The 25286-nt window shown below is 46.8% G+C and overlaps 2 protein-coding genes across 2 annotated transcripts; both read right to left on the bottom strand.

Moving 5' to 3' along the window:
- Window positions 1–14049: 14049 nt before the first annotated feature.
- Hrct1 (histidine rich carboxyl terminus 1) lies at window positions 14050–19016 on the bottom strand. Its single transcript, XM_048332504.1, has 2 exons — window positions 18233–19016; window positions 14050–14166 (listed from the first exon to the last, which is right to left on the bottom strand). Exon 1 carries the CDS (start codon window positions 18866–18868, stop codon window positions 18515–18517), a length of 354 nt encoding a protein of 117 aa, XP_048188461.1. The 5' UTR covers window positions 18869–19016; the 3' UTR covers window positions 14050–14166; window positions 18233–18514.
- Window positions 14117–15121, bottom strand: Spaar (small regulatory polypeptide of amino acid response). Its single transcript, XM_048332623.1, has one exon. The coding sequence runs from the start codon at window positions 14333–14335 to the stop codon at window positions 14117–14119; it is 219 nt and encodes a 72-aa protein (XP_048188580.1). The 5' UTR covers window positions 14336–15121.
- Window positions 19017–25286: the final 6270 nt, after the last annotated feature.

Below are 25286 nucleotides of genomic sequence, written 5' to 3'. Positions count from 1 at the left end.
GGCCTCATGTATACGAGGCAAGCACTCTTGCCACTAGGCCATATCCCCAGCCCTGCCATCAGACTTTTACCTGACCAATTTTAATGTGGCCATTTCTGTGAGTCTGTATGTCTTCAGTGTCCCTAAGAATCAGAACACATAGTCAATAGCAATTTCAGGCAGAGATGAAATAAATCACTTCACAAGGCACTGAGTGACCTCCACAGCACATCTGATTGTTTTCCCACGTATGTCTTGTGTCCTAGGGACCAGAACTTATGCAATTAGGCTCCATGTCTGTAGGTTGAACATCCATTAGTGGAAGATGTTTTTTTAATGCATCTGGAGGATGTGGCTCAAGTTGTAGCAAGGTCCTGAGTCCTGAGTTCAATCCCTAGTGCAGCTAGTAGTAGTAGTAGTAGTAATTTGCCAGCTATAATTTGTTAGTCTAATAGGCTCCTTTCCTATAGTTTAACATGCTCATTTCCCAGAGTGACCAATAAAAGGCCCATTTAGTGCAGGCAGTAAATAATCAGCCTCCTTCCCCCTTACCTTGAGATGACACTCCATTGGGTCAGCTACAACCATAAAAGGTAACAGGACCTCCTTAAAGTAATCTTCAGTTTGGTCAACTGCAGCCATAAGCAGGCCCCTTATCTACTACTTGGGCAGCTGCTGTAAATCCTAGCCTGCCATGATGAAGTCCTTAGCACACACATCCATATCAAGATCCCTTCCTCCTAGCCCCTCTAGTAGTCACCTCAGATAAAAACAAGCACTTCTTCCTGTGAGAATTGGCCTTGTCAGTGCCTTTGCTGGCAATAAACCTTTCTTTCTTTTGTTCTATGTGAGTGTGTGTCTCTGTGGTTTTCTGGGCTGGTGCTTACATAACTCATAACTGTAATACCAACACTTGGATGGCTGAGGCAAGAGAATAGTGAGTTCCAGGCTAGCCTGGGCTACATAGTGAAACCTTACTCAAGATGCATACACATGTATGTGTATAGGTAGATAGATAGATAGATAGATAGATAGATAGATAGATAGATAGATAGATAGATAGATAGATAGATAGATAGTATATGCAAGACCTAACACAATAGGTGTTGTAAGTGATTTAAAGTCATATAAGAACATAGGCTAGCCAGGCACTGATGGCTCACTTGAGCCACTCCCCAAGCCTCCTTGGGTATGTCTTGTAAAGACCCCTAAATCTCAAGGCCTAATTGCCCCCCCGCCAAAGCCTTCACCTTCTGGAGCTACCTCTGCATGGATTAGGTTGCAACCAGGAATTTTAGGGAGATAAATTTTAGGGAGACTACATGTCAGGGAGCTGGTGGCTCACGCCTGTAATCCTAGCTAGTCAGGAGAGTGAGATCTGAGGATCACCGTTCAAAGCCAGCTGAGGCAGGAAAGCCTGGAAGTGATGTTGAGGCTCAAGTGGTAGAGTGCTAGCCTTGAGCAAAAGAGCTCAGGAGCAGCACCCAGACCCTGAGTTCAAGCCTCATGATAGACCAAAAAAAAAGGCTATATGTAAAATACTATATACCATTTTATGTAAGGGACTTGAATATACTAAAGTTTTGGTATTATTGTGGGGCCCTGGGACCCCATTCCCTGTATGTACTAAGAGACAAATAATTCTGTCTCCCTTGACCAAAATCCAGGTGCTTTCCCAGAGAAAACAAATCCAGAAAGCAAATAAAATGCCTAAACAGCCACATTAAGCAATTCTATGAAACTCACATTATAAGTTTGGCTCAAAATATCATTTATTCACAAGGATTCAATGTCTCAGGCTGGCACTCAATGTTTCTCTCTTCACTTGTCTTGAAAGGTAACCTGCAAGCCCCATGAACATCATCTGATTCCTGCAGCATACCCTAGGAGCCCTGGGTATATCTCCAACTCAAGGCAAGCACCAAGCATTAGGGAGTAGGGACTGTGAGTCCTCTGGCCTGAGCAACTGGGGGTAGATGCCCTGAGGGAGAACATCTCTTGCCCTAGATGGGTTGGGAAGAGGTAGAACTGCATAGTTGTGAGACTGTATTGATACAATTTTACAGATAGTAGCACAGTTGTACAGTATGTTCAAGGAGTCGTTATCTTTTCGAGAAACATTTTATTTGGGTACAATGGTACAGTGTCTGGGATGTGACACAACAGACCTTGGGGACAAACATCACTGTTCCATTTCCAGCTTCATTGTTACTAAAGGAATGTAGACACACTGCTTGACTTTGGAATTACAGGCAATTTTAAACATATACAAAAGCAGAATTGTTTTGATAAATAGCTCTGAACTGTTTATCACTCAGCCTCAACAATAACCAACCCATGGCCAGTCTTTTTTCATTTATCTTCTCTTTACTCAACTTCTCTGATTCCATCATCATTTTGAGGCAAATCTCCAACGTTGTATCAGTACACTTATATATCAACACACACGTATATTTTTGTACCCATTAAAATGTACATATTATCATATGTAAAATTTTATCACTAATGTCTTAATATCAAGTATATATTCATTCCATGGGCCTTGAAGTCAGGGCCTGGGTGCTATCTCTGTGCTCTTTTGCTTAAGGCTAGCACTCTACCACTTTGAGCTACAGCTCCATTTCTGGTTTTCTGGTGATGAATTGAAGATAAGAGTCTCATAGGGGCCTGGGGATATGGCCTGGTGGCAAGAGTGCTTGCCTCGTATACATGAAGCCCTGGGTTCGATTCCCCAGCACCACATATATAGAAAGCGGCCAGAAGTGGCACTGTGGCTCAAGTGGCAGAGTGCTAGCCTTGAGCAAAAGGAAGCCAGGGACAGTGCTCAGGCCCTGAGTCCAAGGCCCAGGACTGGCAAAAAAAAAAAAAAAGAGTCTCATAGATTTTCCTGCCTGGGCTGGCTTTGAACCTCCATCCTCAGATCTTATCCTGAGTAGCTAGGATTACAGGGGTGAGCTACCAGTGCCTGGCTGGAATTTTTAATTGTCTCATATTTCCTGATATTTTTTCCTTTATGGTTTCTTAATTTGAATAAGGTTCTAAATAGAATCCTTTACTTGTTTTGTGCTTTGTTTCATTAAGCCTCAATTTCCTCATCTAACTGCTACTTCTCTGTGTGAGAAAAAGTAGTCTTTTCTATCAAACCAAGTGCCTCCATCTTGTATATTGGTATTTCCGGGTGTTGTTATTTCCTGGAATTATTTGATTTTTTACTTCAATTATAACTATTATCTGTACTGTTTGTGACCAGCCAGCCATGTTAGGAAGAAGTTAAAAGGATAAACTATAACTACCAGGTGTGCTGCTTGTGACCAAGAAAGAGAAATTTTTATTAATGGAGTTAAAAGCAATAAGACCCCTTTGAGTGGGAACTTGCCACTGACCTCATCAAACTCCTCCAACTGTATCCATCAGCCACCCCATTCCCAGCCCTGCTTCCCACCAGCTGTGAAAAGAAAAAGGTAAACCTTTGACCGAATTCAAGAATAGCCTCCTTTTGGATTGGTAATCAATTGTACTTAGAATATAAGCCTAACTCCTTGACAAGGAGGAGGGATAGTTTGGACTGGGATTAAAACAACAACAACAAAATCTAGTAAATTGCCTGGCCCAGTGTGCCAGCCTAGCTCTGGGAAGGGTAACAGCATCACACCTTTTGCAAAAAAGTGAGTTGCATACACAATGGAATACTACATAGAGATTAGAAATGATAAAATATTGGTATTTGCAGGGAAATGGTCAGAACTTGAACAAATAATGTTGAGCAAGACAAGCCTAGAACACAGAGAAGAAAGGGGCATGGTCTCCTTGATATATGACTGTTAGGGTTGGGGGGGGGCAGATAGTAGAGACCAAGTCTGTGAAACGAAAAACTTTTGTCAAATGGTATTTCCACAGGTTTGGGTCAGTGACCTTACGTTATATATCTGAAACCAAACAACTACTAAACATAAAAAGGTCTAAAATAGACCTATCAGTGGATCACAATAACTCAACAGCTATGTATATATGATCATATAAGACAAGGATAAGCAAACTCTATTGTTGATGTTATATTTAAAGTTCTAGGTGAATTTCCTTTGGCGTATGCCACATGGCTACTGTATATGATTTTGGTACACTGGGTATTGTATATATGCCTACCTGATCTAGGGAAGGGAAAGAAAAACGAGGGGGTAAGATATCACAAGAAATGTACTCACTGCCCTATTATATAACTGTACACCTTTTGCACGACACCTTGTCAACAAAATTTAATTAATAAAAAATAAATAAATAAACTCAAACATTGAGAAAAAAAAGTGAGTTGCCTTGACAAAATCTCCTATATCTCCTGAGTGTCTACTCATTTCTGACCCTGGAGGGTCTTTGTGTGTTTCTAACACCTGTTACACATTGCAAAGCAGTAAAGGCCAGAGCTGGAAAAGTGGCTGCCTGAAGGTAAGGCAGCCACTCTCACGATTTGGGAGGATTTATGAACAGCTCTTTTCTTGGGGTTCAAGTTACCAGTTACCATCTCAGGAAGGAGTCTTAACACACAGTGACACAAAATCCTAACACACTGTGGATTTTAAATAGAACTCTAAAATAAATAGTATTATCAGATGATCTCTCCTGTCTACCAGCACTGAGGCATGAGGGAATCAGGACTGAACCCCATCCAGGGAATACTGGAAGACCATTACCTAGGGGCTCACAAGGTTGCTTCCTGGATAAGTGAACCTGGCTCCCCATTCTCTACCAACTGGGGAAGTTGGAAGAATTCACTAGGAAGTCAAGACATTGCACTGGATGAAGCCTCAGAGTCAACAGCACACGTCAACCTTTGAATGACATCCTGCCCTCAGCCCTTTTGCTGCCAGAACCATTCCATCCTCTCATCAACCTCCAGAGAAAGCCAGTCCAGGATTCTTACCGATATTTTGCAGGTAAGAGATAGGAGGTTCAGAGAAAGAATGGAATTCCTTATGATCAAGGATGAGAGTGGGAAGCCAGGACCCCTGGATCAAAATCCTTGTCTACCTGATTCCTAAGTCAATAGCTATCTTGCCATCTTCCCATTTCTTTGCCATTGGGTCAGTCTGAATGATGATCAGGATCCTGCCTTCCTTTTCCCGCCATCAATACTGACTCATTGCTGGTTCTAAAACCGCTGTGCTCTTTTCAGCTACAGATCTGTAATGTGCTTCCTTTGGCTAACCACACTGTGCTCTCATTCCCCTCACTCAGGTCTTTGCATGGAAAGCACCTTCTACCATGCCTGACATGGCATCTCCCTGTGGCTTCGTTCTTCCCCCAGAACTCTCATTATAACTTAAAATCTCTTATTTGTTCTTACAATCTCTTATTTGTTCTTGACTAACTCCCAAACACACAGTCTCAGAGACAAGGGACTGCACCTGTCCTGTCTACTACTAACACAATGTAGTGTGGATAACCAGCACAAAGCTTAACACAGCTCTCAACTAATAGTTTTGAATAAATGGATACCTATGCATAATGTTGGATTGTCTTTGGCAGATTATGGAGAAGGACAAAGGAAAGGTCATCCTGTGCAGTTTGAACTACCATTGAAGTGAGGTGAATTATAAAGGCCTTGGAAAGCATGAATGTCTAGGCAAATGGAAATGATCACATTAGTGTAGCAGCATGCTAAATGCAGTGTGCTCTGTAAAAGTGGAAAGGACATAGTCTCTCTCACACTGATAAAGATATTAGTCAACTGAGATGCTTGCTGAAGGCTTTGGACAAAAGGAATGGTTATAAATACACTAAATTTCTGAGAATATTGGAGGCTTATCTAAAGACAACACTGAGAACCTTGATGTAGGATTTTGGAGGCAGAGACAGAAAAACCATGAGTTCAAGGTCAGGCTGGGCTACAAGAGAGAGAGAGAGAGAGAGAGAGAGAGAGAGAGAGAGAGAGAGAGAGAGAGAGAGAGAGGATGCCAGGCTTGAACCAGGGCTTAAATTCAGGGCCTCAAACTCTCGCTCAGCTTGGTTGAGCTCCACCAATTGAGCCATGCCTACAGACCAGCTTTTTGCTGGTTATTTTGCAAGACAGACTCATGGACTTTTCTGCCTGGGTTGATTTTAACTCCTAATCCTCTGATCTCAGGCTCCTGAGTACTTAGGCTTACATATGTGAGCCACTGGTGCCTGGCTTTTTCTTTTCTTTTTTAAAACATTTTCTATGTCCAGTATCTATACCAGGATGGTACAGATTTTAGATATTATTGAAATAATATTGTCACACAATATTGGTTTATCATAATAAGCCATAAAAGTATTTCTTATAGAAAACAAACTTGTTTTTCAATGTCAGTCCTGGAGCTTTGAACTCCGGACTGGGGCATTGTCCTTGAGCCTTTTTGCTCAAGGCTACCATTCTACCACTTGAGCCACAGCTCCACTTCCAGCTTTTTGGTGGCTAATTGGAGATAAGAATCTCACAGACTTTCCTGCCCAGGCAATATTTGAACCATGATCCTCAGTCTCCTAAATAGTTAGAATTATAGGAGGGAGCCATTGGTGCCTGGCACTCACGCTGACATTTTACCTAGACAGCTGGCTGAGGGCAGCTGGGTGAGGTTGTGCAGAGGTCTATAGATCTTCTTGCTCCAACTGTGTTTGACTTTACAAGTGTTATATCCTCAGGAATAGGGACTTGGAAAAGTACAATGACCCTTTCTTCTCCTTGGAGCAAGTGGTTTCCTTTAAGGAAGGTTATTTTTCCTGGACACATGTTATTTCAAGGCCTTCTGATTCCAGAAGGCATATTGTCCTGGAGCAAAATACCATTCTGCTTTCAGAGTCCAGAGCTGTGGAGGAAGGGCACTCACTATCAGATACCACACACCAGCAAGGTGGGATTCTCAGCTCTGTATAACTAGAAATCCAGGCCCCAGCCAGTCAGTGGAAATGGCCAGGTGAGGACTAATGTGTTCCATTGCTCCCAGTGAGGCCTAGATGGAACCTGCTGGGTTCTCCCTGCCCTTTACCCTAGGTAGAGCCAACACAGAAGCACTAATAAAGAGACAAAGGGAAAAAAGACCTGCGGCATTGAGAGACAGACAAGGTCTGCTTTGGACAGATGCAAAGGAGCCTCGACATTGCTGGCAGACTGGACAACATGGTGTGTTCTCTCCCAGTTGCAACCCTCTGCAGGTGTTGCCTCCTCAGAGTTGGGAGGTCTTGCAGGGCAGGCTAGGGGACTGCAGATGGCAGGGGCTCCTTTCCTCTTCAAAGTCAGCCAGTTTTGCTCCCCAGCTGCCTTTCCTCTGGAAGGTCTGCACTGGCTTGGCACACACAAGGAAACACACTCAGCTCTGAGCCTGCAGATCCAGCATGAGATGCATCGCACACAGCATGGTGGCTTGGTACCCTCACTTATCTGCCAAATGGAGGTTATGAGGCTGGTGGAAGCATTTGGCAAGATGATGTAAGTAGGAAGCACATGGCCTGCTGCCCAGTAAGATTCCAAAGGACACCCACAGTGAGACCAAAGGAAGATATTCTTAGGAGAACATGAAGGTGCAGTTCCTATGTTCATTTGATCATATAAAAGAATATTTATCACTCCTATGAAAGCCTCCCTGGGCGCAGTCTGCTGTTGGGAGGGGCTGGCTGCTTTGAGTACTCTGGGGAAAGGCTGGCCTCACCTGGGGAGGGGACTTCTAGGGTGATGGAACCAGTGGAAGGTTCCAGAGCTTGACAGCAATCCCAGGAGTGGGAAGGGCAGAGGCCAGGCTGCACAATGAGGCTCAGGGCGCCGGCCCGGTGGATGCTAAGACCCAGCCCCATGTTGGTTCTCCCCCAGGTGGTAGTACCCAGCCCGCACCCTGGCTGGCCATGCCCCATACCCTGTATTTATTCTCTTAACAGTAACAAAGGCCATTTATTTATTCCATTTAGAAAGAAAAACTGTTGTTCAGTCTCCTCCCTTTGGAGTGTTCTGTTGCTTTCTCCCACCTGCCACCTCCCAGGGCTTGTGTGCCGCACCTGTCATTCCTGGGGTCACGCCTGCACGCGGGCACAGGGTGTCTTTGTGTACGTCCCTCGCCTACTTTCCGGGGGCTGTCACTGAGCTCCCGTGATGGGTGCTGGCCATGCGGGTCCCGGGGTCCCGGGGTAGCCACTTAGCTCTGGAGTTCATGCGTCCTTGCACATGTTTGAGTTTCTTTTGTTCTCCATAGGTTGGTTTTCTGTTGTTTGTTTGTTTAGTGTTGGCTTTTTGGGTGTGAGTTTAAATTTCCATCTGCGTTGCCCGCTGAGCTTCCCCGGGGCGGCCTCAGAAGCTCTTTGCCCAGAATATCGGGCGGAGAAAGGGAGAGAAAGGAGTCGATCTCATGGCTCTCGAGGCCTCGCTCAGTGTGCACAGGGGAGACCAGAGCTGAGCCTTACAGCAACCAGCTACCCAAGCTCATCATCCCCAGGGCCTCCGGAGGGGCCAGCAGGAGGGGGACCCCAGGCCCCAGCAGGCCCCCCCTTACCACTCAGCACCTCCCACGCCCCCGCCAGTTCTTTTATCTTGAAATCAGCTCTCTTAGAATCTGAGGTCTGTTCATTCCTGCACAGGTACAATAGATGTCTTTATTTGTTTAAAATATTTTATATATATATACATATATTTATATATATATATATACATATATTTTTGTCCATAAGATTATGCTTTAAGCAGCTGCTGTAGGGTACCATTAAGAAAAATTTCTTCCAGTGAAGTATATGTTTTAAAGCACACAATTGGTGTCAAGACTGGGTGAGGAATGTATGCTGCCCCTTTGCATTGTGAGGATTTTCTTTCTCTTAGGGCTAGGAGACCTTTCCTGTCAGACTCCGGAAGATCATTCCCCTTGCTCCACTTTCAGGGTGGGTCACGTTCTAGCAAATGTCGCACAAGAGCAGGGGTCTACTTGTCTAGACCCCCAACTTGTCATCTTGACCCCACTGACCCCCCCCCCCCGTGGGAGCTAGTGAATCACTATACTCTCCCTGACCCCCCCAACCTCCTGGGGGTCCTCAATCCCACCCTCCTTCCTAAGCCCAGAGCCTTATGACATGTACAGTTTTGAAACTCCAGTTCTATTTTATGATGGTTCATAATAGTAACCTAATAAAGGAAAGTTTGTTTTTTTTAAAAAAGAATATTTATCAAACTAAACTCTAGGAAATGAAAACAAAAGGTTTTGTCTTTGTTGCTGTTTTTTGTTTCCTTTTCTTTCTGCCTCGTTTGTTTGTCTTTGGAAGAGTAAGGGGGAAGCAGAGAAATGAAGGGGACAGAGTGAACAAATGCAGCACTAGACACTACATCAAAAATGAACTATACAACTTGTGGGTGAGATGGGAGAGAGAAACTAGAAGAGAGCAAGGGAAGGAGTGACATTGTTCAAAAAGAAGTGTACTTGGGGCTAGGGATATAGCCTAGTGGCAAGAGTGCCTGCCTCGGATACACGAGGCCCTAGGTTCGATTCCCCAGCACCACATATACAGAAAACGGCCAGAAGCGGCGCTGTGGCTCAAGTGGCAGAGTGCTAGCCTTGAGCGGGAAGAAGCCAGGGACAGTGCTCAGGCCCTGAGTCCAAGGCCCAGGACTGGCCAAAAAAATAAAAATAAAAATAATAAAAAAATAAAAAAAAAGAAGTGTACTCGCTGACTTATGTAACTGTAACCCCTCTATACACCACCTTTATAATAGCAATAAGTATATGTATATATAAAAGCTGTTGGGGACTCAGTTTTGGCCTTGGTGGGGGAAGGGCGCCAAGAGCAAGACGCTGCCCTTCCCCCAGCCCTGGGACAGTGTGGGAGGGAGCCCTTCCCACCTTCCGGCCTCAACGGAAAAGAAGCCCCCGCGTGGGGGGCGAACACGTGGGTGCCACTATGATGGGGTTGTCCCGCCCACAAAGGAAGTTTCATGACATCACCTGATGGGCAGCTCGGCTTAGCCAATGGCTCAAGTCCTTCCCTTTCCCGCCATTACCGCTATATAAGCCCCCCTCCCAATTAAAGCCTTTGAGACTCATTCAACCATCCAGCCATCTCCCTGTTATCTTTGTCCTGCGGTTCCTGACACATTATGGGGGGCCGAGGAAGGGATTTCGGCATCCCACTTTAGCCTAGAGCAGTCCAGAAAGGACACGCCTTACTCCTTCTGCCGGTATGAGGGGTAGGGCGGAGTTTCTTCCATAAAATCGAGGTTCAGGCATTCCCCCGGGAGATGGGGGGGAAGGGGTCCTCGAGACCCCGACATTGGAGCATCTCCTCCGGGGAAGGGAGGAGAAGGGGTCCTCAGAGATCCCGACAAAAGTGTAATTGGAAAGTTGAAGTTTTTGAAAAATGGGCTAAAAGTTAGATTCCTTTTAATATTCAAGTTTTAAAAAAGGTTTGAATTGGGCTGGGGATATAGCCTAGGCAAGAGTGCCTGCCTCGGATACACGAGGCCCTAGGTTCGATTCCCCAGCACCACATATACAGAAAACGGCCAGAAGCGGCGCTGTGGCTCAAGTGGCAGAGTGCTAGCCTTGAGCGGGAAGAAGCCAGGGACAGTGCTCAGGCCCTGAGTCCAAGGCCCAGGACTGGCCAAAAAAAAGGTTTGAATTAAAAATTGAGCTCATGTGAAAAAAAAAAAAAAAAGTCCAGAGGATCCCAGAAACAGCAGTGGGGGTGAGTGGGAAATAGGTTTGCAATAGGTTTGCGCAGTGGGAAGCCTGGTCCGGAGCTCAGCCCCTGACTTCAGGGTGGCCCCGAGCGCCTCTCCCCTCCCTCCACCACATAAACAATCCCGGCTTTGCTCATATTTTGACACCAGCCATTTTTGTCCTTGAACTGCTGCCCTCCCAACTTGGGATTATGGCGAGAGGCCTCTCTTACCCAGAGGGGCTTTCGGTGGTCTGCTGCCAAGCACCCCTCTTCTTACACAATGGACAGCATAGGGAGAATAGCACATCACACACAATGCACAACATACAATGCACATTCCCACACATTCACATACTACACACACACCAGCCACAGTCACATCATATTATACATGCCCTACACACAAACTCACATACCATACACACATTATCATATACCTACTCTACATATACCACACATGTACACCCTCCACGATGTGGTTTTTCACTTTACTACATTCACCAAGGTCGTTGTCAACCCTTAAATTGCAAACTTCAGGAACCTCTCAGCAGTCCCCAACACTGACCCGGTCATCCACTGACCCAGCCTCTCAGAACCACTCACTCTGGCCCCCTACACTTGCCAGGTAAAAATGCAGGGTGACAAATGACACTTTATGTCAGACAACAAACAATGTCTTCATTTATGTCTCAAATACTTTGTACTAAAAATTATCTGAAATGGAAATTCATGGGCACTTTTGGCTTTTGTGATGATTAAATCTAGTGATCCCATTCCCATGGCTCTCTGCCCCAATGCAAGCCCCTATGCTTTCTCCTGACTCTTCTCAACCCTCTTTTCCATTTGATCATCATAACCACCATCTCTTCTTAAACTCCTGCTCTTCAGGGTCAGTTCCTCAATTCCCCAAGATCTCCAGTCTTCCTTCAGCTCCTGCTGTAGGAGCCACCTCTCCTGGGCCTCAGCAGTAGGAGTCAATGCCCTTACAACATACCTGCCCAGCTTGACAAGTAACATGCCTCCAGCGTGTATTGCTGGAAACATAGAGGCCAAATGCAGGGAAAAGTACCTCCTTCAGAAGCCAGCCCAGGCTGGCCTCGAACTTGCCTCTGCTCTTGAGTGCTGGGATTATATATAAGCACACACCATCACCTCTTGGCTCCTTCTCCTCAATTCTTCTTTTTGAAGTTCCTCCTCTTCTTTCAGTCCAGCTCAAAGACCTCCTTCTCCCAGGTTTCCCTGCTCCCAGCTCTCCCTCCCATGAGCCCCCAGAGCATGTCATTGCTGCCTCACCCAGAGGTTCCAGGTGGGCTAGAACCAGGTGTAGGTCTGATAGAGTCTCATCTTCCCTGTAGTACCTAGGACTCCATCATTGCTCAGTCTGTGTTCTTTAAATGGAGGGGTGGAGGACAGAATGGATGAAAGATAGAATAAATGAAAAAACACATGAGGTAGATGGATGTGAGGGTGGGCATGTAAGTATGTGCCTGGATGGAGTACATGGATGAATGGTAGTGGGTAGATGAGTGGGTGGGCACAGTTCACGGGGGTGGGGGAGATGAACAAGTGAACCGGTTTGCCCACACCCCACAGAGGAAAGCCAGGCTCTGTCCACCTCTGATTTGTTTTCAGTGCCATCATTCAAACCTAGAGAGACTATCCTGAGGGGGATTGTGACCAAACAGGACAGGGGCTCCAACTGAGGAGAGCTCAGAGTAGAACTCATTCTGCCTGAGGGCAGAGGAGGAGGAGACCTATTCTCCTCATCTCTGAGACCCTGCACCTTGCTCTCTCCCCACCCAGGCCTCCTGTTGTCTGAATGTGCTTACCCACCTCTGATCAGTCTAGATGCCTATGGGATGAGAACCCCTGCCCTTTCACCCCAAGTGTCTGTCTATGGAGTCCCCTTTTCCAGGAAGGACTTCAGGGCCTTCCCCAGGTATAGAGGCCTACTTTGTGTGTCTGGGGACAAACCCTTAGTGCAGGCACTCTCAGAGAAAAGGTGAGGGGATATTAAGGGCCTGCCTCACAAGTGGACTTCTTGATCAACTCCTGCACAGGTGTTTACCCCAATTGGCATTAGATTTGGGTGTTCACCTGGAGAGGATGAAACCACAGTGGTTCTCTTCCCCTGCAGCCAGCTCCTTTCCATCCTAGCCCAGGCCCCAGGCCCCAGGCCCTTCTGTCAGCCTCACTCTTTTTTTTTTGCCAGTCCTGGACCTTGAACTCAGGGCCTGAGCACTGTCCCTGGCTTCTTTTTGCTCAAGGCTAGCACTCTACCCCTTGAGCTACAGTGCCACTTCTGGCTATTTTTTGTATATGTTGTGAAGTTCTCTACCACTAGGCCATATTCCCAGCCCAGCCTCACTTCTTTTTGTGTAACTTTCCAACCCCTCCTCTCTCTGGGTCTTTCTTGTGGCAGCCATGTAGCAGGGCAGCCCTTCTGAGATGCTCAGGCTCACGCTGCTCCACTCAACAGGCGGGTCCTGGATGCAGATGGATAAGCCAGAGGGGCTCATAATTTTGCACTCTTCAAACCATACTTGTAAAGTATGGCACAGCATTTGTTCCGTGGGCAAAGAGAAAACAGACTTTCTATTAATAAAAACTAAATGTCCCTTTATTTGTAGCAACCACGGGGGCTTTGTTACATGCTCTGAATGTAACATCACATTTTAGCTTTTTGGGGAATTATCTTTCAAAGAGTTCATGATTTTTCTATCTTTCCAAGCTGACGCCAATCACTCACATTCGCTAGGAATAGAAGAAGCAACCTGTTAGAATTGATTAATATAAAGTCTCCATCAAAACATGTTTGAAAGTCGTCTTTTCCACTTTCCTGTTAAGAAAAACATCTCGTACTTTCTAAGACTGACTTTTCTCTTCTGTTTTCCTTTTGTGATTTTCCGAACCCGATTTGGAAAACTCCATAAAAGGATATACCTTCTCAGTGATCAAATAAATCACTCGTTCCCAGGAAGCAAGGCTCTTTCCAGAAGGTCAGGGCTGATTTCAGGCAACTGGCAGGGGCCAGTCTCAGGGCTGGACATTGGTGATGTCTTCAAAAAATACTCAGGGGAAAAATAGATGCCTCCTTAAAATATCTGCTAGAGGGTGTCCTTCCTTGGGTGGTGATAAAAACCAGTCGCAGAGGGCCTTGTTGTCAATGCATATACAGTTTATATTCACAGAGCTGGCCCACCATGCCATACCACATTGGGTCTGTCCACACTTCCACAGGCCCATTCTGAGCCTCCCGCCTGTAGGTAGAGCTTCTCTGAACAGAGCTTAGACCAGAGTCTCACCTGGTTCTAACACCTCAGATCTCCCAGGTAGGAGGACATAGCAAGCCAGGAGGGGAGAAGAAGGAAGTTTGTGGGTACCGGAAGGGAAGCGCAGGAGAGAAAGCCTGAGAAGAGTGGGATACCAAGGAAGACTTGTGGAGAAATACATGGTCTGACCCATGAGCAGGGCAAAGCCTGGGGGATTGTTCACCTCACATGATGGTCCAGAAGTCTCCAGCACTCAACACTTCGCGACCAGGCACTGTGAAAAGAGAAGCTTCTTGGTGAAATGTGGCCACCGTGAAGCTGTGGCCAGGGCCCCCCTGAAGATCCTGCGTCTTTGAGTCATAGCTGAAGCAGCAGAGGATGCAGGTGATGGTCACAGTGACCACAAACAGTACTGCCACCATCCCAATCACCACCGTTTCCATGGTCTGTGACCCCTGTGGCACCTGACGTCAGAGCAACGTGGGTGGTTTCAGAACCTTAGCTCTCCATTCAAGAACGAGGATGGGGTTCGTGAGCCCTCGTGCTGGACAGCTTCTCCTCCTTGGTCTTCTCAGATGCTGGTTCAAGGTCCTCAGATGAGCCCCCTTAGGCCATCAGTCATCCCCATCAAGTCTTCTTGCTGGGATCTCAGATGAGCTCTGTACTATTTTCTCCAGAGCTGTCACACTGGCCGCTTCTAGAAGAAGCACTGTCACAGAAGATGTAAACACAAGGCTCTCTGGACAAGGAGTGGGTGGGGAGAAGGAGGGAGCCAGCCAGCCCTGGTCCTCTGTGACAACTGGAGATAAGAGAGATAGAGCATATTCGTAAGATCCCCGGAGGATGAGGGGGAAGAGCCTGGCTCCTCCCCTAGAGGGACCTTGGGCCAGTCCTAGAGTCTACTGCTGTGCTGCCTCCCCCAGGCCCTGACCTGGTGCTGGGGACAGAGACAAAGGTGCAAGGAAAGGCAAGTGATAGCTCTGGGCAAAGCTGAGGCGGAAGTGGGGGAGTGTTCACAGGTCACTATGTGTGTCAGGGGGTTTAAGCAGGGACTGAGATGGGGAGAGCTTATTGCTTTTGCCCTCCTTTGTTTACATGGGGTGGAGCCTGTGGCTTACAGTGGAACAAGCTTGCTCTGGCCCTTTCAATTACAAGCGATGGGGTTCTCTCATCCAGATGAACCACGTCTAGCCCTATTTCCTAGCAGCCTAGTCCCACCCCTCCCACTAGGGGCTGAGAAGACTTACCCTGAAGGCCCTGAGGGCCAACCCCAGCTATCCCTGATACTGTGGCTCCTTGTCTGATGGCTGCTGTAGGGGGCCTGACACTCCTCCCTGGATTCTGCAACTGGTCCTGCCTGGAACTTGGCTCCAGGATGGTAGAGCAGCTGTGAGTACTTCCTGAATCCCTTCCTCCAATTGTGATAGAGGACCCACTACTCTCCCTGCCCCCACACATGCCCCAAGGTCATTTCCACTCTGCTCTCTCTGGAGAAGGTTCAGGGAGGTGAGCTTTGGCTCAGGTCCCTGGAAAATTCTGCCAGAAGGATCTCCATCTTGACTTTGAAAAACAAACCTGGCCACCCCTTCTAACCCACCACTTCCATTTAGGAGTCTGGGTGAAAACCAGTCATTGCAGGTGTCTGCCTGAATAGCCAGCGCATGCTCATAGCTTCCTTGCAGCCCATGATGTTGCTGCCATGGTAAGGCCCCTCCCCCACACTAGGTACTTTTTAGAGACATTGCCCGATTCTATAGTTTTGCCACTCAAGGTGCCAAGGCCCAGAGATGGCAGAAGTCTGGCTGGCCCCAATCACACAACTTGGGGCCTTTCCAATATCTCCAAAGCCCAAGAGAACTTTTGTACTGGCATTAGGAACCAAGCTACACACAGCATGAGAGAAGCAATGCTCTGTGAGCAAATGTTCTCATGCTTTCCCTTTTCTACCCATAGGGTGGGCCCCTCCCTTCCCACAGGCACAGAAAGCCAGACACCTCAGGTTATTTGTTGTCACTGGGGCAACCAGAAATGGAGAGAAGCTGACTTGATGTACTGATCAAGGTGCCTACAGTGTCCTATTGAGTCTCCAACAGGGCCTAGTAATAAATTCAGGTGATGGGGACTGGTTTTGAGCATGATTGCTTCTCTTTGCTTGTTCTTTGTGGGCACACAAGACACTGTAGGTAAGACACTGCTGGTAAGAGTCGTTCCACATTTTTAATTGGCTATTAATGACAATTGGCCAGCCCTGTACAGGTTTCCTTTTCCACTTCTGAGACTGGAGGAAAACTCTTCGCCTCCTTTGATTGCTTTGTAAAATTAGGGGCAGGGCCTGTGGTGGGCAGACCTGAGGCCGCTGGTGTGGGAGCCAGGAGAAGGAAAGCTGGATTTGAAGGACATTGCAGAGTGAAACATCAACAATCTGTAGGGCCTACGGTCCACTTTCTCATCCCAGCCGTCTAGTATGGCTGTCAGTTTGAATCCTCCATCCCACCGACTTCACTCTTGCCCCAGTCCTCAAAAAAAGAAACCACTGGGAAACAGGAAAGAGAACATTGTATTCCTGTGAGTCACTAGGCCCCTGGCTTGCTGGCTGGTTCCCCATCCCCTCCCTGCTGAGCCTTGCCTGGTCTCCATTTCCTCCTGCTCCCAGGGACAGAGTGAAGGCCTCAGAACATTTCCTTCCTCTCTGTGGGCTCCGCCAGCTCTTTAGAGAGCATCTGAGAGCAATACCCCCTGGCTTTGGCAGGAAGGAGCCCCTATTACCCATTCCATTTTAGTGGGCAAGAAGTTGGGACCCAGAAGAGGGATATACTCTCCTAAGACCATACTGCACCCAAGCAGCTAAATAATCCCTGTGCTTCTTTCCTTCTAGACCACAGGATCACATGCAGGCATCTGGGGAGCAGGCTGGCTGGATAAAAAATGCACCCACTTATCAAAGAAACACTAAATTCAATGCAGCCCATGGGCGGGCCTTTTGAGAGTCCCAGAATTTAGTCTGCACTGGACTGAGACTAGAAAGGGCACTGGAGATAGAGCCCAGAAGAACAACCCCCAAGTGGCCTCAACCCCCCCCCCTTTGTGGTCCTGACTGTCTCCCTCCCCACCCCCCCTCCCCACAGCCCTTCTGGAGGAAAGCTTTTTGCAAACTGAATCCTTGGGGTGGGGGTGGGGAAGACACCCAGAAAGGGCCCACCCACTTTCCCAATCACAGTCAAACCCGAATCCTAGCTATAATGGGGGTCCTAGGACACAGGCCCAACTTTAGGGGTTCCACCATGTCAGATATGGCCACTTCCAACAATATACCAAGTAAAGAGACAAGTAGTGGTGAAAGGCAAAGAAAGATTTATTCTGCAGCCCAGGTGTGCTGAAGAATGAGGCAAAGTAAGCACCTCAGCCTGTCTTCAGGGTACAGACACAAGCCTTAGGTTTATGCAGGGGGAGAACCAGGGCAGAAGGTACACATCACTATTAAACAATCATAGTTACAATGGTAGTCCCATGGTCAGGTGGTCAGAGATACAATCATATTGACCATCATCTCAGGATTGGGCAAGTCAAGTCTGGTCCTGATTAATCAGAAAGTCACGGAGGCTGGGGAGCCGTTTCTACTCTTGTTACAAGAGAAGGTAGCTGCAGGAGAAAATGGCTGAGCAAAGACAAAATGGAGTCAAGGATTCCAAGCTTTTGTCCTGCTTCTCCTTACCCTTTTTGACATTTGCAGGCCCAGGTGAAGAGTCAGTGCTTTTGGCAAATGCTGGACCCAATTCCTGTTAAATAGGTTGTCATTCCAGAAGGAGGTCCCAGGGCAACGCAGACACAGATCCGATGGCTCCTGCTCTCCCAACTTGCTGAATTCAGGAGGATTTCCCCAGAAGCTTTGTGGTACCTTGTTATTTCTTGTAGCTCATTGCCAGTGCTCAGACCCCGCAGCCCCACACTGCCTTCTCCACACCAGAAAGGCATCCTCCCATTCTCCATCTTCCCACCTGCCAGAGGCCCGTGGCCACATGATGAAAGTCAGACGAGGCTGGCCAGGGGTGGCTCACGCCTACAAGTCCAGCTACTCAGGAGACTGAGATTTGAGAATCAAGGTTCAAAGCCAACTCAGACAAATCTGAGGGACATGAACTAACCTGCAAAAAGATGGACATGGAAGTGTGGTTCAAGTGGTTGAGTGCTAGTTATGAGCAGAGTATGAGATCCTGAGTTCAAGCCCCAGTATTGGCACACAGAAAGAAGGAAGTTAATGAAAGAAAGAAAAGAGAGGCAGAGAAAGAGATAGAGGAAGGAAGGAAGGAAGGAAGGAAATCAGATGAGCTGTTCATATTCACCTCTGTGCAGGCTCTGCCATACATGCTTGTTACCTATGGAACCACCAAGGTAGGATGTACAGGCAACCCTGTTCCCCACTTCTGAACCCTACAGTGTTCACAGGGTCACCCCAGGTGGTCTCAGTTCTCTGCTTTGTAGTAGGGCGGCGTAGTCTACAAATGAAGTCTGATCAGGGCCCAGGACCATATATCCATCATTCTCCCCAGAAACACAAACATCAGTGTTCACTCGTCTGACTGATAGACAGCAGGCAGAATAGAGGCAGCCGTCATCCACGGGCATCAGCGGCGGGCTGTATGAGCATGGTGATGGTGATGATGGTGGTGGTGGAAGAGACTGTGATGCTGCAGGTGGGGCTGCTGGTGATGGAGGCCTGCTCTAGGCACATGAGACACATGATGCAGGTGATAGCGAGAATGAAAGGTTCTTAGGGGACCCCGGCCCCGGCCCTGAAAGAACCAAGGTTGGGCTTGCCGGACCCGGTTTCCCCCTGCAGCTGGGCGATTCCTCTCCACATCATGGTCTCGTGGTCCATGGAAAAGACAGGTAGCCAGCAGCAGCAGCAGCAGCAGCAGAGCCACTGCAGCACAGGTGAGCCAGCCCACGAGTGTCACGTTCCCTAGGAGGCCCAGCATCTGGAAGCTTGGCAGTCCCTCTTGCTCAGTGGCTCCAAGTTGCTTCCTCCCCTTCTGCAGCCTCTTGCTCAGTCCTCAGTCACAGAACTGCGTTGGCTCCACTCTTGCTGGTTGGAGAGCAGCCAGGAACTGTGGGCGAGGCCTGTTTGGATAGGAGCTGCCTGCCAAGGGCAAGGCCTAAAAACCACATTTTGAGAGGTTGAATCTGGAGTCTTTATTACAAAGCCAGTGACTGGGAGTGGACTCATGTCCCAAAGAACTTGCAGCCTTGAATGCAGTTAATACAAAGCTTATGAAGGTAAAAATCATATAATTGGTATGAGGAACTAACCGAAAACATGTCTACAGAAGTAGAGCAAGCTAGGTGGAACGATTCAAGGCTTGAGGCAAGAATTACCTAGAGGGCTGGGGATATGGCCTAGTGGCAAGAGTGCCTGCCTCATATATGAGGCCCCAGCACCACATATACAGAAAATGGCCAGAAGTGGCGCTGTGGCGCAAGTGGCAGAGTGCTTGCTAGCCTTGAGCAAAAAGAAACCAGGGACAGTGCTCAGGCCCTGAGTCCAAGCCCCAGGACTGGCCAAAAAAAAAAAAGAATTACCTAGAGCAAGAGTTTCCAGGAGCTAAACACCAAGGCACATTTATAAGTCAAAGAGTGACCTATTTTACCTCTAGAGTTTTTAGAACTGAGTGAAAAGTCCCCACCATCTATTAAGACACCAAGATGGCAGTTAAGACAAGATGGCTTGATTTAGATCCAGTATGATATTTCACTATCACCAGCAAAGTCCTGCAAAGTAAGTCATTGGAAGCTCAAGTTGCCTTAGTTGCTCTGAGAGACTGATGGCAGCCTTTCTCATCCAGGAAAGTGGTCCCTTTTTCTGCAGCGCCTAGAAACTAGAAGGTCAGTGATCAGCCCTCAGTTACTAAGAGGCCGGAAGGAAGCAGCCGAGTTCAGCCAGACCAGAGCCCAGTCCAGGTTCCAGGCTCCTAGGTCAACAGTCTCAAGGGGCCATGAGTAGCAGACTCCTTACTCCTTCCCTGCTTCCCTTCATAATAAGGATACTGGGTCTACCATTGCCTTGTTCTCACAGCCATCTTGGCACCTTGCTGGGGGAGGGAAGGGCGGCTTTCCACTCAGCTCTGGAAGGCCTAGAGGTGAGATGGGCCAGTCTGTACATTGCAGATGTCATACTGGTTAGCCCAAAGCTTTGCTACAGAGAATGCTCACTTGTGAGTATTTCCCTAAATAGTTTGCTTTGCTTGTCTCTGAGTGTTCCCCTATATGGTCTGCTTCTGTTGGACTTGTGCAAGCTACATTCGGAGATGCAGGTCCTTGAGACGGGAGTCTACCTGCGGTCACCAGCTTTTTAATAAAGATACCCAATTCAACCTCTCAAGATGTGGCTTTTCTGTGTCTCGCGATTGGATTCCTGTGTGACACCTGTCCTGAAGCCTCAGCCACCATGACATTCCTGCCTGGTGGAGGACTTAGGCAGAATCTGCAGTTCTCTTCCCCTCCTAAACCCCCTCTGTTCACAGTCAAGCCCTTGTTCTCTCCAATTCACAGATGGAGGAACAGGGGCTTCCTGTCTCCCTAGGGACCCTTCCAGCTGCTGCTGACTTGTTGGTGTAAGTGTTGTGAAAAGAGACCTCCATGCATGGCTCAGGCAGAAGAGAGTTATGTGGGAAAGCCAAAATGCCAGCCCATACCAGGTGCTCGTGTGCAGAGAAAGAACTTAAGGTGGACAGAGACTATATAGGGAAGGGGAGAGGAGGGGATGGCCGCAGCATCTGTGGAAGTGACCTCAGAGCCCAGGGAACCTTTCACTGTCCAAGGGAGGTATGACCCAGGCAGATGAGGGAGTGACCTCAGAGGATGAGGAAGTGACCTCAGAGCCTAGGGTCTTTTGCTGATTGTTCATATGCAGCCCAAAGCTCTTGTTCATATGCAGCAGGGCCTCCCCAAAGCACCAGCTCTGTCCCTGGGTTCTGCAGAGGTCCTCCAGGCTGAGTCCCCCAGTCCCTTCCTCCTGGATCCTCCTGGCAAATGCCCATCTTCCTGCCACCCAAAGGAAGGCTGGCTGAAGCTAAAAGGCTGGCTCTCAACTCTGTTGCAACTCAGCCCTGTCCTGGGCAGAACCCTTCCCCTCCCACAGACTGTTCCCACTTCTGTAAAGGTTCCCCAGTAGAGGTGACCTCCAGGGACCCTTTCCCCTCTGACCTCAGGCTCAGCCACTTTCTCTTAGGGAGACCTCAAACTCTTATGAAATTCTTCCTGGGCTCAAAAGGCTAAACATTTCCTTTCCACAAATTGGACTCGGGGGACAGGTCTAGTGAATCCTGGGGCTTCTCTTGCCCTTGGGAGAAGCCACTTGAACTTTTAATGATGCTTCTGCAGAGCTCTGGGGCCCTGGGAGTAGAATGACTTTCCTATGGGGGAATTAAGGAGGAATCTTCTGGGAGGCCGGTGGGGTGGGGGTGGGGTCGGGGGGAAAGGAAGGTGTGTGCGTTAGAGTGGATGTTCCCCTTTTCTGAACTTGTTCAGGGAGCCTCCAGGGCACAGCAGGCAAATCCAGCCCTAGTCTGCATAACTGAAGAAATTTAGTAAGCACCGTGGGCCCTGGAAACCACCCAGGCCCAGCCCTGAGGAGAAATATGAAAACCAAGGCCAAAGAAGGGAAGGGATTTGCTGGAGTCCCCAGCTCTGTAGGCTAGTGTAGCACCACTAGTGTCATGAGAGGCTGCCCTCCCCAATGGGATGTGTCCATGTAGGGAAGCCTGGGGGGCAGGGATTAAGGGGGATCCCTCTATCTCTACCTTCTAGACTGAAGATAGGACCCCAAGGTGAATGTTTTAGTAGATGCTCTAAGCAATTAAGCTACTGTCTCCAGGACTTTGGAAGTGACTAGTAATTTCCAGTGTGGAATAGTACTTTTCTTTTAATTATTTGGACATTTTAATGATAATTTTGAATGGCGAGTAGTTAAATGGAGGTCTAGTTAGACAGGTTCACAGGACTGGTGGCTAAGTTTTAAGTTGTTCAGAAAAACTTCCCTGTGGTTTTGTTTTTATATTTTTTCTGCAGAGCTGTTTCTCTCTTCTGCACACTCCACACTCAGCCTTCTCCACAGAGAACCAGAGTTCCAGAACACATGGCTGGTTGGGTAAGCCTTTTGAAGCTCCTGCTATTCCACTTCAACCACACACTTCCCAGCATGCCTGACCCACACATGTACCAGGCATGCACATGCATAATCGTAAACCACCATATTCTATAGGCACATTCACACACTCATGTACATATTCACATGAACATGCATGCTCCAAACAAGCTCACAAAAATGTGCTTATACTGGCCGGGGTTGTCCTTGGTTAGTAAGCAATGGCAACCACATTGTTTTCACTAATTGGTGGCACCACCTAGTGGTGACACTAAATAAATCTCTTCTGTACTCAGACCTAGCAAAACTTCTAGTACCCAGATGGGCTCAGGTGGCTCACACTTGTAATCCTAGCTTCTTAGGATGCTGAGATCTGAGGACAGAGGTTCAAACCTAACCCAAGCAGAAAAGTCTATGAGACTCTCATCTCCAACTAACCACCAAAAAGTCAGAAGTGGAGCTGTGGCTCTAGTGGGTAGAGCCCAAAAGCTCAGGAATAGCATCTAGGCCCTGAGTTCAAGCCCCAGAACTGGCACTAAATACACACACACACACACACACACACACACACACACACACACACACACCACCTTCTAGTGTCCAGATTTTCTTTATAGACCTATCTGAATCTATGCATTGAATCCCTCCAAAATGCCACTGAAATGACCAAACAATTAAAAGTAGGAGAATACTATTCTATAAAGGCTACCAGTAGAGTCACATTGCTGGCCCACAAGGTCCTCCAACAGGAAACATCCAGTGACCTTGAGAACTAGTGTTTGTTCTCAGAGAAGCTGTACTATCTTTTGGCCTGAGACAAAAGCAAGGACACAAGCCCACAGATTTCTAACTTTGACTCTCTTGCAACTAACAAAGAGGACACTCCTGGCATATCTTACAAAGAAGAGGTACAGCACAGCAAATTTCTCTTCTCTGAAACTTTCCCCTACACAAGCAATGGTTGAATAGGAAATTAATTTGGAAATGAAACCATAAACTTGTTCTCCATTGTGTCTAATTAACATGCTTGGAAATGATCTATATAGTCTTTTCTAGAACCCATTTCAAATCCCTATCCCAAGCAAACATCTAAGTCCCTCCATAAAGTGAGCAAATAGAAAAACTATTAGACAAATGATCGAGTATACTAGTCATTATAACCTGTTCCTTGAGTTATATCTAAGAAACAGTAAAATCCCCACATTTGTATTCTAAGTAACATTCCAAAGATGGATCTATATATGAACAAATTCTCTTTTTATTTTGAAAACTAAATCAAGAAACCCTGTTTTGAGACCTCTCCTTATAACTTAGTGGGGAAATGATACTAAAAGAGATGGATGGGACTGGAAATTTATTTTGATGGTGACAGACAGGCAGGCAGGCAGGTGGGCAAACAGAGATAGAGAAAAGAAAGGTCCAAAAGTAACATATACTTGGCTGGGGATATAGCCTAGTGGCAAGAGTGCCTGCCTCGGATACATGAGGCCCTAGGTTCGATTCCCCAGCACCACATATACAGAAAAACGGCCAGAAGCGGCGCTGTGGCTCAAGTGGCAGAGTGCTAGCCTTGAGCGGGAAGAAGCCAGGGACAGTGCTCAGGCCCTGAGTCCAAGGCCCAGGACTGGCCAAAAAAAAAAAAAAAAAAAAAAAAAAAAAAAAAAAAAAGTAACATATACTTGGATAAACATACCAGAAATAGAGATCAGAGCCCATGCAAAAACAATCATTAAAGTAAAGAATGCTCTGTCCCAAATAAGCTTTCCAATGAAGTACACTGAGTACAAAGCAAACCATTAAAAGAGGTTAGCTCAGCTCAGTAGGACCAGGTGAAAAATGAACACTAGGAGAGAAAAGCAAATTGCTATGATGCCATACAAAGTTTGATGGTTTCATTAAAAACTGAACACATTCTGCCATATCATGCAACAATGCACTTATTAGAATTTACCCACGTAAGTTGGACACATATTTATAAAAACTTGCTCACAGATGTGTATAGCAGCTTTATTCATTATTGTCAAAACTTAGAAGTGGCCAAGATACCCTTCAGTAGATGAGTGAGAAGTACTTTGTGCTGCATCCAGACAATGGAATAGAATTCAACACTAAAAAAAAAAAAAGAAAGAAAAAAGAAAAGCTATCAATTCATAAGAAGTCACATGGAAGAAACTGAAATGCATTTTACTACATGGAAGAAACCAATCTAAAAAGATTTCATACTGTACAACTCCAACTGTATGACATCCTGACAAAGACCAAACTCTGGAAACAGTCAAAGTGGCCAGGCATTTGGGGGAGAGAGAGATGAATATGTGGTATCCAGAAGGGGTACCTGAGGTGATCTTACAAGATAGCCCAAGTTGCTCTCAAACTTGCTATGTAGACCAGACTGGTCTCAAACCTCCTGCTTCAGCCTCCCAAGCGCTGGGATTTGACATCATGTCTGGCCCTATTTTTAAGACATACAATAGAAGATACATGTCATTATACATTTGTCAAAATAGATAGGATGTACCACACCACAAGTGAGCCCAATGGAAACCATGGGCTCAGGTGATAGACACATGGCAAGGTAGCTGGGACAAATACACATCTATGCTGTGGAGCACTGTCAGAAAATCTCTGTAGCTATCACCCAATTGTGCTGCAAGCCTAGTATCACTCTAAAATAAAAATCTCTATTTAAAAAAATTACATCCTACAAACAGTAGAAGGAGTTTGAGTTAAAGAATAGAGACAACAGGTCTTATTTTTAAACTTAATTTAATTTTCCAAACTGAAGAAACTGTGATACCAAAGCTGACAACTAACAGCACAAAACACAAGTAACAACTCTCACAGCTCTAACAGATGTGACCTATATAGCCAGCAGAATACATTACAAACAAAGTTTATTCTAGACATGTGAAGCAGGACTGGTGTTTTTAAGTCTATTGATGGAATTGTGTAAGTATGAGAAAAAAAGCAAAGACACATGACCATTCCAACAGGTGGAAACAGCATCTGATAAAATTCACTATGCATTCCAGACAAATACTGATTGTGTGAAACTAGCAAACAACTTGCCATGAACATCTGTTGAAAGACTTACTGTATGTGATAGAGGTAATAAAGGACTAATGTACTTTTTTAATTTTGCCTTTCCAAATATATGAGTTTGGTCATAGTTGGTCCAAAGCATCTGTCTGAGAGTGGTTTGAATTCTTACAGAAAGAATGCCATGTAAGTCAAACCATTTAACTGATTTTGTT

This window comes from Perognathus longimembris, chromosome 1 (assembly GCF_023159225.1).
Source record: "Perognathus longimembris pacificus isolate PPM17 chromosome 1, ASM2315922v1, whole genome shotgun sequence".
Classification (NCBI taxonomy): domain Eukaryota; kingdom Metazoa; phylum Chordata; class Mammalia; order Rodentia; family Heteromyidae; genus Perognathus; species Perognathus longimembris.
Note: the sequence above shows the minus strand (reverse complement) of the source record. Positions and strands in the feature narration are given on the sequence as shown.

Excerpts from the sequence above, each read along its gene's own strand:
- Spaar (XM_048332623.1), bottom strand. The coding sequence starts at position 14,335 with ATGGAAACGGTGGTGATTGGGATGGTGGCAGTACTGTTTGTGGTCACT.
- Hrct1 (XM_048332504.1), bottom strand. The coding sequence starts at position 18,868 with ATGCTGGGCCTCCTAGGGAACGTGACACTCGTGGGCTGGCTCACCTGT.